Source organism: Brienomyrus brachyistius, chromosome 1 (assembly GCF_023856365.1).
Source record: "Brienomyrus brachyistius isolate T26 chromosome 1, BBRACH_0.4, whole genome shotgun sequence".
Taxonomy (NCBI): Eukaryota; Metazoa; Chordata; class Actinopteri; order Osteoglossiformes; family Mormyridae; genus Brienomyrus; species Brienomyrus brachyistius.
The window spans coordinates 3,948,088-3,961,531 of record NC_064533.1 but is presented as its reverse complement, the minus strand read 5'-3'; the positions used below and the strand labels follow the sequence as shown (position 1 = coordinate 3,961,531).

At 48.2% G+C, this 13,444-nt stretch overlaps 1 protein-coding gene across 11 annotated transcripts in view; it reads right to left on the bottom strand.

The window, feature by feature from the left end:
* Positions 1-8,960: 8,960 nt before the first annotated feature.
* The window catches only part of tspan11 (tetraspanin 11), a 55,451-nt gene continuing 50,967 nt past the window's right edge, over positions 8,961-13,444 (bottom strand). For 2 of the 11 annotated variants that reach the window (XM_049028622.1, XM_049028565.1), the window contains one exon: positions 8,961-12,185. In XM_049028622.1, coding sequence (XP_048884579.1) covers positions 12,173-12,185 — 13 coding nt within the window. In that variant the 3' untranslated portion in view covers positions 8,961-12,172. The remainder of the gene's footprint in view (positions 12,186-13,444) is intronic. The other 9 variants (XR_007400370.1, XR_007400374.1, XR_007400371.1 and 6 more) reach the window with 9 other exon arrangements.

Here is a 13,444-nt window from a genome sequence, read left to right as displayed (position 1 = left end):
TGTCATCTATTTATGGTTCGCTGTGTTGAGGTCAAACATCGTCCAGTTTTAATTGCGAGTCGCGCATAATGATGGACGTGTAGGCAGCCTCAAGTGAGACTGCAGTTAGGGGGCAATTAATTCAGCTGCGGAATATTTCCCTTAACGGCCATATGTCAGGACTGGAGTGTTTTATTGATGTCGAAATGTGGTGTAATTGCGTGCAGCAGACGGCATCTAATAGGTAACACAATATGGTTACATTTTATAGAGCTGTTATTTCATTTTATTTTTTTACTAACTTGGTTTATTTGCGATTACACGCAGCGATATGAATGGAATATTATTTTAACAGTTTTACCGATGAGAATTAGGCCTAGACACCCGAAGATACGTTTTTGGTTGCTGGTAGTTAGTCAGAACAATGCAGCATTTCGAAAATACAGAACACTACAGCAGGCAAAGTGTGGAGAACTGCGGGGATATGATTCATTATCTGGACATTTCTGGATGTTTACTAGACCTATATGTTAACCCGCTTTCCTTACCAAGAAATATACCACTGTTGGAATCAAATACAAAGATAAATTTGCTCGTGATTAAAATGAATATCACAAATATATATATATATATAAAAAATCTCATAAATAACAATGAACACTTAGGATAAGTCAACTGGAAAAAGCGACGAGTTTTTCTATCCGCCAGCGAAGTTGAGCAACTGAGTTTTGAGCTCCGCCTAGTGGCGAAACATCGTGATAGACTGAGGTCTATATATGAAGTAGGACAGTAGGTCTGCGGAGCTTAAAAACTCACAGAGGATACTGTTGCGGGCAATTTCTGTCCTTTTTAAAACCACGTTGTACACAGCGAATCCTTGCTGCTTAGAATTCTGAATACTGAAATTTTTATACTATTAATGACGCAGGATGAATAGATGAACACTGTAATTAAATCCGTCTGTATACCGCTAATCCAAGACAGTCTGTGATCCGCACACCAGATTTCAAACGTGTAAACACTGCATCCTTTGCCATGGTTAATCAGCAGCTGTGGTTATGTGTTAAATCATAGTACACTAACTTTGTTTTTCTGCTAGAGAAAGCACAATTTCAGTCTTCATCATTAAGTCACTTTAAACCACAGAATCAAAACTACATACGGAGTGTTTATTTTCAGTTGCTTATCACCCCTCATCCCAAAGATCGCATAGGCTGGAAGGCAAGAATCTGGAATTCGTCAATTATGTTCTGTCATTTCTAAATGTTTGTGAACCATCTATTTCAGAGTAACATCACACCAGCAAAAACACATTTTAATGGCAGAAGTCACCTTTGATTGAAAAGATAGTTTTTCTTTTCTCAAATATCCATTAATACACAGAGCTTAAACATAACAGACGATAATCTAAATTTTTGTCCAGAAATCTTAAATCAGAAATCTGCTTAAATGTATACTGTCTTGCTTGAAGATAATACTTGATAATACTATCATAATAATAAAGATGCTTATTTAAAGCAATATCCTGGTCTGTGACAGTATGTAGTCCTTATATAATGCTGTAAAAACACACACAGTTGAAGTGTGTGTTTCTCCTAGGAGGGGATGAGGCACTGGAGCGGATTGGGTAACGTCAGGTCTTTATTGCCCGTACCAAACACGCTTCATTATGAGGAAAACGATCCCAAAGCTGAAATCAGATCAGGATGCTGTCCCTGCAATATCCGACTCTCATTCCCAGAATTTCCCCATCTAACTCCTAAATTCCAGCCCACGTTCTCAACCATTCTGACAACCTTTGGATGTTAAAGTATAAACATTCACACAAAGTAGTGTTTTTTTTTTTAGGATTATTCATGCCTGCTTTGCCGATGCTTTTCCTTTGAGTACCTTATCACTGCCCCTTCTTAACAGCTAGATGCATTAGTGCAGTGTTTCACGTTAGACTTTGCCAAAACTGGCTCTCTGCTGTTTTAGAGTCTCTCTTCATAAGCAGTGATTTGCGAAAATAAGGATGCAGAGCATTATGGGGTAAATGGATATTCATAGCAGCGGGTTGTGAATGACCATCTTTGTCCTGCTGACCAACTATGCAGTAGCCAAGACCTCCATTCTGCCTGTAGGTCAATGGAACAGACAGCAACCTCATTCCCGTTTTGAAATCCTAAGCGCAAGGCCTACCCGAGAGCAGACTGTGGTGGAAATCCCCGTAAACTGACCTGTCAAAGCTTATCTCATGGTTTATTTCAAACCTGTTCAGTTATTCACTCATGGGCACTTAAATAATGTTTTAGATAAGAACTGAATGGAAAATGTGTCTTACATAATATACAGTACAAGATACCCTGCCCACCAGGAACGTCCAACCACATATGTAACAATCCCAACAAATCAGGGCGCCGCCGCAATCCCCTATCCAACAGAAAATCAATCTCAACAATCAGGGCGCCTCCGCAATCCCTTATCCAACAGAATATCAATCCCAACAATCAGGGCACCTCCGCAATCCCCCATCCAACAGAAAATCAATCTCAACAATCCGCAATCCCTTATCCAACAGAATATCAATCCCAACAATCAGGGCGCCTCCGCAATCCCTTATCCAACAGAATATCAATCCTAACAATCAGGGCGCCTCCACAATCTCCCAGCCGACAGGACGTCAACCCCAAGAATCAGGGCGCCTCCGCAATCCCCCATCCGACGGAATATCAATCCCAACAATCAGGGCGCCTCCGCAATCCCCCATCCAACAGGACATCAATCCCAACAATCAGGGCGCCTCTGCAATCCCCCATCCGACAGGACGTCAATCCCAACAATCAGGGCGCATCCGCAATCCCCCATTCAACAGGACGTCAATCCCAACAATCAGGGCGCCTCCTCAATCCCTCATCCAACAGAATATCAATCCCAACAATCAGGGCGCCTCCGCAATCCCCCATCCGACAGGACATCAATCCCAACAATCAGGGCGCATCCGCAATCCCTCATCCGTCAGAATATCAATCCCAACAATCAGGGCGCATCCGCAATCCCTCATCCGACAGGACATCAACCCCAAGAATCAGGGCGTCTCCGCAATCCCTCATCCGACAGGACATCAATCCCAGCAATCAGGGCGCCTCCTCAATCCCTCATCCAACAGAATATCAATCCCAACAATCAGGGCGCCTCTGCAATCCCTCATCCGACAGGACATCAATCTCAGCAATCAGGGCGCCTCCGCAATCCCTCATCCGACAAGACATCAATCTCAGCAATCAGGGCGCCTCCGCAATCCCCCATCCGACAGGACATGAATCCCAACAATCAGGGCCCCTCCGCAATCCCCCATCGGACAGAATATCAATCCCAACAATCAGGGCGGCTCCGCAATCCCCCATCCGACAGGACATCAATCCCAGCAATCAGGGCGCATCCGCAATCCCCCATCCAATAGGACATCAATCCCAACAATCAGGGCGCCTCTACAATCCCCCATCCGACAGGACGTCAATCCCAACAATCAGGGCGCATCTGCAATCCCTCATCCGACAGGATGTCAACCCCAAGAATCAGGGCGCCTCCGCAATCCCCACATCCGACAGGACATCAATCCCAACAATCAGGGCGCATCTGCAATCCCCCATCTGACAGAATATCAATCCCAACAATCAGGGCGCATCCGCAATCCCCCAATCCGACAGGACATCAATCCCAGCAATCAGGGCGCATCCGCAATCCCCCAATCCGACAGGACATCAATCCCAGCAATCAGGGCGCCTCCGCAATCCCCCATCCTATAGGACATCAATCCGAACAATCAGGGCGCCTCCGCAATCCCCACATCCGACAGGACATCAATCCCAACAATCCGGGCACCTCCGCAATCCCCCATCCGACAGAATATCAATCCCAACAATCCGGGCACCTCCGCAATCCCCCATCCGACAGGACATCAATCCCAACAATCAGGGCGCCTCCGCAATCCCCCATCTGACAGAATATCAATCCCAACAATCAGGGCGCCTCCGCCATCCCCCATCCAACAGGATGTCAACCCCAAGAATCAGGGTGCCTCCGCAATCCCCCATCCGACAGGACATCAATCCCAGCAACCAGGGTGCCTCCACAATCCCCCATCCGACAAGACATCAATCCCAGCAATCAGGGTGCCTCCGCAATCCCCCATCGGACAGGACATCAATCCCAGCAATCAGGGTGCCTCCGCAATCCCCCATCGGACAGGACATCAATCCCAACAATCAGGGCGCCTCTGCAATCCCCCATCGGACAGGACATCAATCCCAACAATCAGGGTGCCTCCGCAATCCCCCATCGGACAGGACATCAATCCCAACAATCAGGGTGCCTCCACAATCCCCCATCCGACAGGACATCAATCCCAGCAATCAGGGTGCCTCCGCAATCCCCCATCGGACAGGACATCAATCCCAACAATCAGGGTGCCTCCGCAATCCCCCATCGGACAGGACATCAATCCCAACAATCAGGGTGCCTCCGCAATCCCCCATCGGACAGGACATCAATCCCAGCAATCAGGGCGCATCCGCAATCCCTCATCCAACAGGACATGAATCCCAACAATCAGGGTGCCTCCGCAATCCCCCATCCGATAGGACATCAATCCCAACAATCAGGGCGCATCCGCAATCCCCCATCCGACAGAATATCAATCCCAACAATCAGGGCACATCCGCAATCCCCCATCCGACAGAATATCAATCCCAACAATCCGGGCGCATCCGCAATCCAGCATCCGACAGAATATCAATCCCAACAATCAGGGCGCCTCCGCAATCCCTCATCCAACAGGACATCAATCCCAACAATCAGGGCGCCTCCGCAATCCCCCATCCGATAGGACATCAATCCCAGCAATCAGGGCGCCTCCGCAATCCCCCATCGGACAGGACATCAATCCCAACAATCAGGGCGCATCCGCAATCCCCCATCCGACAGGACATCAGTCCCAGCAATCAGGGCGCCTCCGCAATCCCCCATCCGACAGGACATCAATCCCAACAATCAGGGCGCATCCGCAATCCCCCATCCGACAGGACATCAATCCCAGCAATCAGGGCGCCTCCGCAATCCCCCATCCGACAGGACATCAATCCCAACAATAAGGGCGCCTCCGCAATCCCCCATCCAACAGGACATCAATCCCAACAATCAGGGTGCCTCCGCAATCCCCCATCCGACAGGACATCAATCCCAGCAATCAGGGCGCCTCCGCAATCCCCCATCCGACAGGACATCAATCCCAACAATAAGGGCGCCTCCGCAATCCCCCATCCAACAGGACATCAATCCCAACAATCAGGGCGCATCCGCAATCCCCCATCCGACAGGACATCAATCCCAGCAATCAGGGCGCCTCCGCAATCCCCCATCCGACAGGACATCAATCCCAACAATAAGGGCGCCTCCGCAATCCCCCATCCAACAGGACATCAATCCCAACAATCAGGGCGCCTCCGCAATCCCCCATCGGACAGGACATCAGTCCCAGCAATCAGGGCGCCTCCGCAATCCCCCATCCGACAGGACATCAATCCCAACAATCAGGGCGCATCCGCAATCCCCCATCCCATGTTACATCAAACCCTACAATTAGGGAATCCTCTATCTCTCTATCCCAACAATCAATCAGTACAATCAGTACAATCATTAAGGGTCAACTTATACTGAAACTACCAAAAAGAACTGAATTCACTTAATTTCTCTACCATAAATTCCAATCAGATGCAGTTCATTACTCCGGTCTTCTTATAATCATGCGTGTTTATTATTGTAGCTGGGCTGGCGGTGGCTTTAACTGACCGTGAATCAGGTGGATGCTACACTACCCAGATCTGTTCCCTTAACCAAAGTGGTCGTATAAGCCCACTCATGTCTGCCCTTAAGAATCCCCTCCAGGTCTTCAGGTCTGCTTCACATCAGAGGCAGAGATCTTAAAACATAGCCAGACCCACAGAATGAACCATGAATTTGTCAGAAGTGTGTCAAATATACTGAGTTTTGGTACATAGGCCACACCTCCCCATGCCAAGGTTCACAGTCGCTCCATTCCTTTGTCTCCATCCATCTGCATCCATTATGCATGTGTGTGTGTGCACATGCATGCATGCATGCATGTGTGTGTGTGTGTGTGTGCGCATGCGTGTCTGCCTGTTGGTGTGGATATATGCAGGTGTGTGCATGTGTATCTGCGTGTGCACGTATGTGTGTGCGTGTGTGTGTTTGCCCAATGCCCCGCAGCGGACTGGAGTAGCTCCAGCTCCGCCGAGCTGCCTGTGCTTGGCTCCAGGCCCCACATGACCCTGCAAAAGAGAAGAGGTTGGAAGATGGATGGATGGATATGGGAAACTATTATTCTTTATTGATACAATCTGCTTTGTTTTACTACACACTTCAATGTAAATAAACCGAGGCTGGGGGGGGGGGGCTGCTTCCCCATGATCCTTCCAGAAAAGGAAAAAAAAAATGGAAAGAAAGAAAGAGTCAAACAAGAAAATGGGGCCATGAACTCTGAGGGGGAAATCTCGTCACAAGGTGGCGGCCGCTGAAAATGCCGATTTCATATGACATGACAGGATGCTCCCATCCAGGTAACAGACACATACAGTACCGGCCAAAATAGTGTGATCTTACCAATATGCTCATGACATTATCAAATTTAAAACTGATGTTGCCATCACATATTATCCACTGCAGAAGGACACAGGAGGAAGGTGGATTACAAATGACCATGCAACTTTTCTGAGAGCTATTTACACTATTTAAACATACACCAGATGTTCTGTCAGATGCCCTTTCAATGAACACAATGCCGCTTAATTCTGATTAATTCTTTGCATGGCAGCTGTTGTCAAAAACGGAGTTTATAACTTGTCATTTAGCGCTTTGAGCAGAAATGAAGAGAGATGCTGGGCCTCTGGACTGAATGGGGAGGCGAGACCCCATTCAAGGTCAAACATCCAGACAGGGGAGGGAATCGCCATTTTGCAGTGCTGTGACCTGATCTTCAGAAAGCTACGTTTGGTAGGCTGCACACCTTCAATAAAATACAAACCAACATGGCACAGCAGACAGCTCTCCACCGATGAGCATGAAGACCGTAATAGCAGGGGTGATTCTATCATTAGCCAGTGGTAAGACTTGAATCGATGAGTGACAGGGGAGAGACCCTACTAGGCTAATTAGCCCCGCCTCTGTATCCGCCCGTGCTTATTAGCCAAATAATGGTGAGTGTGTAAGTGCAGCACCCAAGAAAGTCAGAGATATATTTGCTCACTGCAACGAAAAGTGTGAAAAAAAACATTAATTAAAATGATGCGGGTAATGAAAGTGACTCCGATCCACCCTCACCGCGTCCTGCCCCCACCGCATGCCCCCAGGGGCCCACTCGGGCACCAGTCAGTGGCACGCTCCGTTCCCCATCCCTGCACAAAGTTGGGTACCAGAAATGAAATTTACTGAATGCAGAGAACAGATTCTGCACGGGTCATAGGAGGCCAGCTCCCAGCAGCGTCTGAAAAATGACATCACCCAGATGAGGAATGCGAGCTGCAGGACATCAGAAGGGGAGGGGGGTGGACAGAGGGAGCTGAGTCACAACATGACAGCCAAACCCCCCTCAGAACTTAGTTGGCCGGGACAAACAAGGACTCCTTTCCGAAGGATGGGGCCTTTTTTCCCATGAACTACCAGGAAGTGATAAATTAGATCAAGAAACATACTGTAACCTCTAGCACCTTACCCAACACTAACCCAACACTAACCAACACTGAAACCATTTTGCCCATCAAAAGACTTACCCAGGGCCCGATTAATGCAGAAGCTATTCTAAGCTAAAGCTTAGGGCCGTGGCAAATGTCAGAGGCCTCAGGGAATGTCAGGGATCTCAGCAAACGTCAGGGATCTCAGCAAACGTCAGGGATCTCAGCAAACGTCAGGGGCCTCAGCAAACGTCAGGGATCTCAGCAAACGTCAGGGGCCTCAGCAAACGTCTGGGGCCCCGGCAAACATCACGGCTCTCAGTAAAAGTCAGGGATCTCAGCAAACGTCAGGGGCCTCAGCAAACGTCAGGGCTCTCAGCAAATGTAAGGGGCCTCAGCCAATGTCAGGGATCTCAGCAAACGTCAGGGGCCCTCAACAAACATCAGGGGCCCTCAGCAAACGTCAGGGCTCTCAGCAAATGTAAGGGGCCTCAGCCAATGTCAGGGATCTCAGCAAACGTCAGGGGCCCTCAACAAACATCAGGGGCCCTCAGCAAACGTCAGGGCTCTCACCAAATGTGAGGGGCCTCAGCAAACGTCAGGGATCTCAGCAAACGTCAGGGGCCTTGGCAAACGTCAGGGGCCCTCAGCAAACGTCAGGGGTCTCAGCAAATGTCAGGGACCTCAGCAAACGTCAGGTAGCTCAGCAAACGTCAGGGACCCTCAGCAAACGTCAGGGGTCTCGGCAAACGTCAGGGGCCTCGGCAAACGTCAGGGGCCTCGGCAAACGTCAGGGGCCTCAGCAAACGTCAGGGGCCTCAGCAAACGTCAGGGGCCTCGGCAAACGTCAGGGGCCTCAGCAAACGTCAGGGGCCTCAGGAAACGTCAGGGACCCTCAGCAAACGTCAGGGGCCTCAGCAAACGTCAGGGGCCTCAGCAAACATCAGGGGCCTCGGCAAACATCAGGGACCCTCAGCAAACGTCAGGGGCCTCAGCAAACGTCAGGGGCCTCAGCAAACGTCAGGGGCCTAGCCTTGCCTTAGCAAAAATGCAGTGGTCAAACTTGGCCGAATGATCCACTGGTGCGATGCTCCAACCCCCCAGTCAATAACTGGTGTTGCATCATTCTTCTTTGTTTCTTACTTGACTAAAAATCTGCGGGGGGGGGGGGCGGGGGGGGGGCTTAACCATGTTGGCCTAGGGTCCCCAGAGACCTTCATCAGTCCCTGCCTGTAGGTTAGTCTCGAATTATGCCAAATCAGGTATCGTTAAGCACCATCCGTGGACACAAAGCAGCTTCTGAAAGAAGACACCAGAAAGCAGCAGAACATCATGGGGGGGTATCAAGCACACAAGTGTCCAACAAGGCCATCACCCAAAGACTAAAAATAAGCTAAGACACTGGCCTGTGTGACAGTGATTTATACCTGTGTGCTATTTGACTCTCCACAGCCCGCACTGGATTGATATTTCCCAACATCCTTCCCCTGTGCTGTGAAGACTTCGGTGCCAGGGCCAGTACATGGTCTGGCTGCAGAGATGCAGACTGAAAGAGCCATGTGTCTGCACCACACACCCACACCACTGCAAAGAAACCATTCTGGTGGTGCAATAAAAAGGAATGCGAGGGAGTTGGTGCATCTCAGTCGGACTCTTCAGGGAGGACTGCGCATTCTTCAGTATCAGGCTGTACTGTGGTGGAGTACACCGTCACCTTCCGGGACCTTCTCCATCAGCTCTGTAATAGAGGGACTCTTCAGGGAGGACTGGGTATTCTTTAGCATCAGGCTGTAGTGTGGTGGAGTACACCGTCACCTTCCGGGACCTTCTCCATCAGCTCTGTAATAGAGGGACTCTTCAGGGAGGACTGGGTATTCTTTAGCATCAGGCTGTAGTGTGGTGGAGTACACCGTCACCTTCCGGGACCTTCTCCATCAGCTCTGTAATAGAGGGACTCTTCAGGGAGGACTGGGTATTCTTTAGCATCAGGCTGTAGTGTGGTGGAGTACACTGTCACCTTCCGGGACCTTCTCCATCAGCTGTGTAATAGAGGGACTCTTCAGGGAGGGCTGGGTATTCTTTAGCATCAGGCTGTAGTGTGGTGGAGTACACTGTCACCTTCCAGGACCTTCTCCATCAGCTGTGTAATAGAGGGACTCTTCAGGGAGGGCTGGGTATTCTTTAGCATCAGGCTGTAGTGTGGTGGAGTACACTGTCACCTTCCGGGACCTTCTCCATCAGCTGTGTAATAGAGGGACTCTTCGGGGAGGGCTGGGTATTCTTTAGCGCCAGGCTGTAGTGTGGTGGAGTACACCGTCACCTTCCGGGACCTTCTCCATCAGCTGTGTAATAGAGGGACTCTTCAGGGAGGACTGCGCATTCTTCAGTATCAGGCTGTACTGTGGTGGAGTACACCGTCACCTTCCGGGACCTTCTCCATCAGCTGTGTAATAGAGGGACTCTTCAGGGAGGGCTGGGTATTCTTTAGCATCAGGCTGCAGTGTAGCGAAGTACATCGTCATCTTCCAGGACCTTCCGGGGACTGGGTTTGGACAGAAGGTTTGAGGAGCAAAGGAATGCTACTCTAAGCAGAATAAGCATCCAATGATGCCAAGAGTGTGAAAATCTACAAAAGCATCTCAGCTATTCCCATGTTCTTCAGAAAGAAAAGCCAAGAGGGCAGAAAAGAACAGTAAAAATACATTTTATATAATGTTTTAAATTTTTTTTGCTCCTCTGCAGTGATCTCTGGCATCTGGCTTGTTTGCTTATTACTTCATTAACCTGCTCTAACCTACATGCTCAGTCCACCTAAAATGTTAACATATTGTAAATAAAAAACTAATTCTGTAACAGCCCAAGGAATACAGTGACAATTAAACAACTTCATACTGGTTTTAATTTTTATTAACATGTAAATTATACTATATGTATTACACAACTATATTTATTACACATATATAATCCATTTTATTGTGTTTATTGATATTATTTTTATGAATATAAATCACTATGGTTTGGCAACAGATGTAGTTCATGCTGATAAAGTAGTTTCAATATAAATTTGAGATGGAGGGAGTGAGGCAGAGACGGGGGGGGGGGGGGGGGGATGGGGGCTGTGGAGAGACGCAAATTAATCAGAGCATGAAGAAAATGACAGAGAACAGCAGTATAGGCACCATAAGAGAATAGAGGGGATTTGTGTGGCCACAGAAGTGGGCCTTTAAAACTCTTTATGGGGGGGTTTTATGGAGCGAAAGCCTTGGAAAGGAATCCAGATGACCTACAGGGTGGAAGAAGATGTAGGGACCGACTGAGGTGTCATGGCTATTAACCCAAGACTGAAGTCATTCTTCTGAGGGGGCAGAGTGTCACGCATCACACTCACACATCTACACCCCAATGGGGAGGGGCTGGACTTTGCTCATCCGGAGTTATCTCCATCATATCACCCTCCGTGCCACATTGGCCGTCCCCCAACAGGAACACGAGGCCTCCAGCCTCAGAATCCACTTACAGTACTTGTCAAAGTACAGACACAGTGTTTACTGACATGCCCTGACTTCTCTGATAGCAGGAAGCTAACTGGCAGGTAAGAGGCAAATACGGCATATTTTAAACACACTGCCGGCACCCAGTGTGCGCTCCGACATCGCTGAGGTTGTGCTGATACTGGACTTCAGTTCTGCCTTTAATTTTACCTTCCAGAACTCACTGTTCTCCAGGTCCTGTCCAGAAATTCATTTAATTTGGTTTAGTATTTATTCCCTAACAAACACAAATGTTCGTGATTAACATGAAAGGCTTATGTAGCTGATTAAAACCTCGAAAATCCTCCCGTTAAAGTTGGGGTGACGGAAAAAAAAACCAAACCGTAAAATATGAAAAGAGCAGCACATCAAATGCGAGTATCTACAAAATGCGGCAATAGAAATACGTATTTCACTTTTGATCGTTCAATTTTGAAATGTTAAGCATGTACTGAAAGCTCAGATAGTGATTAAAAACGAATAAACACGCACATGAGGCTTGCCAAGACGTAGCCATCAAATAAACACACTTCATTCCCTTATTTCCATGCCTGTGTTCTTGTGTCGGACCTTTTGATTACACAACCATAGGTTGCTGAATCCTCTTTGAACAACAAAGAATGTGGTTTTGGGCATTAACCGCAATGCGGTCACCACGTTATTCCGATCGGCACTGTTGGTAAGACGAGTCAAGTTTGGGCAAAAACTGGAATCCAGCACTGATATTTATAAGCACTCAAAGAGCTATTTAAAAAGGCATCATTAAATATTAAGCGATAAATAAGTGAACAGCACAATGGTGGAGAAAAACGTGCAGACGAGAAGCTCAATCGAAACGTGACAATCGATACCAGGAGGTAATTCGTGGCCCTGAGGTGCTGGATTCTTCAGGATGCATCCAGCTTAGATCTTCTGTACAGGCAACGAGTAAGAAAATCATTCCACAGACCTGCAACAGACACACAAAGGCAGCCTTAGTAAAATCCAGTCTTGGCAATGGTGCAATTAAAGTCTAACTAGTGAATGAGAAGAGTGTGTGAGGAGGGTTTGGCTTAAGCGGGGGAGAGGATTGCAGTTTACAGTCACTATGGGCAGAGCGACTCAGAGGGCTTGTAACAGCAGCAGTGCTGTAATTAGTCTGTGGCATGCATGCATGCATGCATGCGCGTGTGCGTGCAAGTGTGGTGATGACAGCCTCACCGTGAGGAAACATGCACACGAGGAAAAGGCCTCTGGGGAATCTGAGAGGCCGACTTCAAGGTATCAAGGCAGCAACAGGAACCATCTGAGGTTTTCACATCCAGCCATTGATGATGCTGCTTTAAATTGTATTTCTAAGTGAAGTGTTGCCAGGAGTCTCTGTATCACAGCATTAACTGCCTATGAAGTTACATTAGTTTAAAAATGAAATAAAAAGGCACCAAAGATGCCCAGAATGAGGCATGTTTAGGACAGATAATTAAAAATGGACTGAAGGGTTAAGGCTGAACATGGCAAATAGCTTCTAAGTGCCGCGTGACCGATGGCTTTGCTGTGAGGGATCTGATAGACCTCCTGCTTTCCTCTGAGGGAACAGACTGACCTCCTGCTTTCCTCTGAGGGATCAGACTGACCTCCTGCTTTGCTGTGAGGGATCAGACTGACCTCCTGCTTTGCTCTGAGGGATTTGATAGACCTCCGGGACTCAGTTTTGGCCTGCTTATAACAACAGGTGTAGCTAGAAAAATTTTGGCCCCCTGTATTCAAGGGCTCCTATAAAGTGTTCCCCCCAGAATCTGCCAAAGTATCCACACCCCCACTGTGGACCTGATCAAGAATACAAACATAAATGTACCCATTGTTATTGTGGGACAGACGCATTTTAAGAACCCTGTAAACACCCCCACCCCCCCGCCTGGCTATAACGGCTACATGTTCACATCCTTAAATATTGTGTATTCAGATCATATAGCCTCTATACCCTGCCATAATCTCACTGAAGTTGACAAAAGAATGGTCAAATATTCCATCCATAGGAGTCCTTTTGAAACATCAATCAGCTATGGGATAGTTCTGAAGTTCTCTGAAGTGTAAAAATGTGACAAACACAGTGGTGAGGACAGAGAGCTGAGTGACACGCCCCAGTGGGCCGTCTTCCACTGAACGCCACATCAGGCAGACTGAAGCTAGTGCTCAGGACCCGGGGCTAGTTCCTGGTTTCTCAGTGTG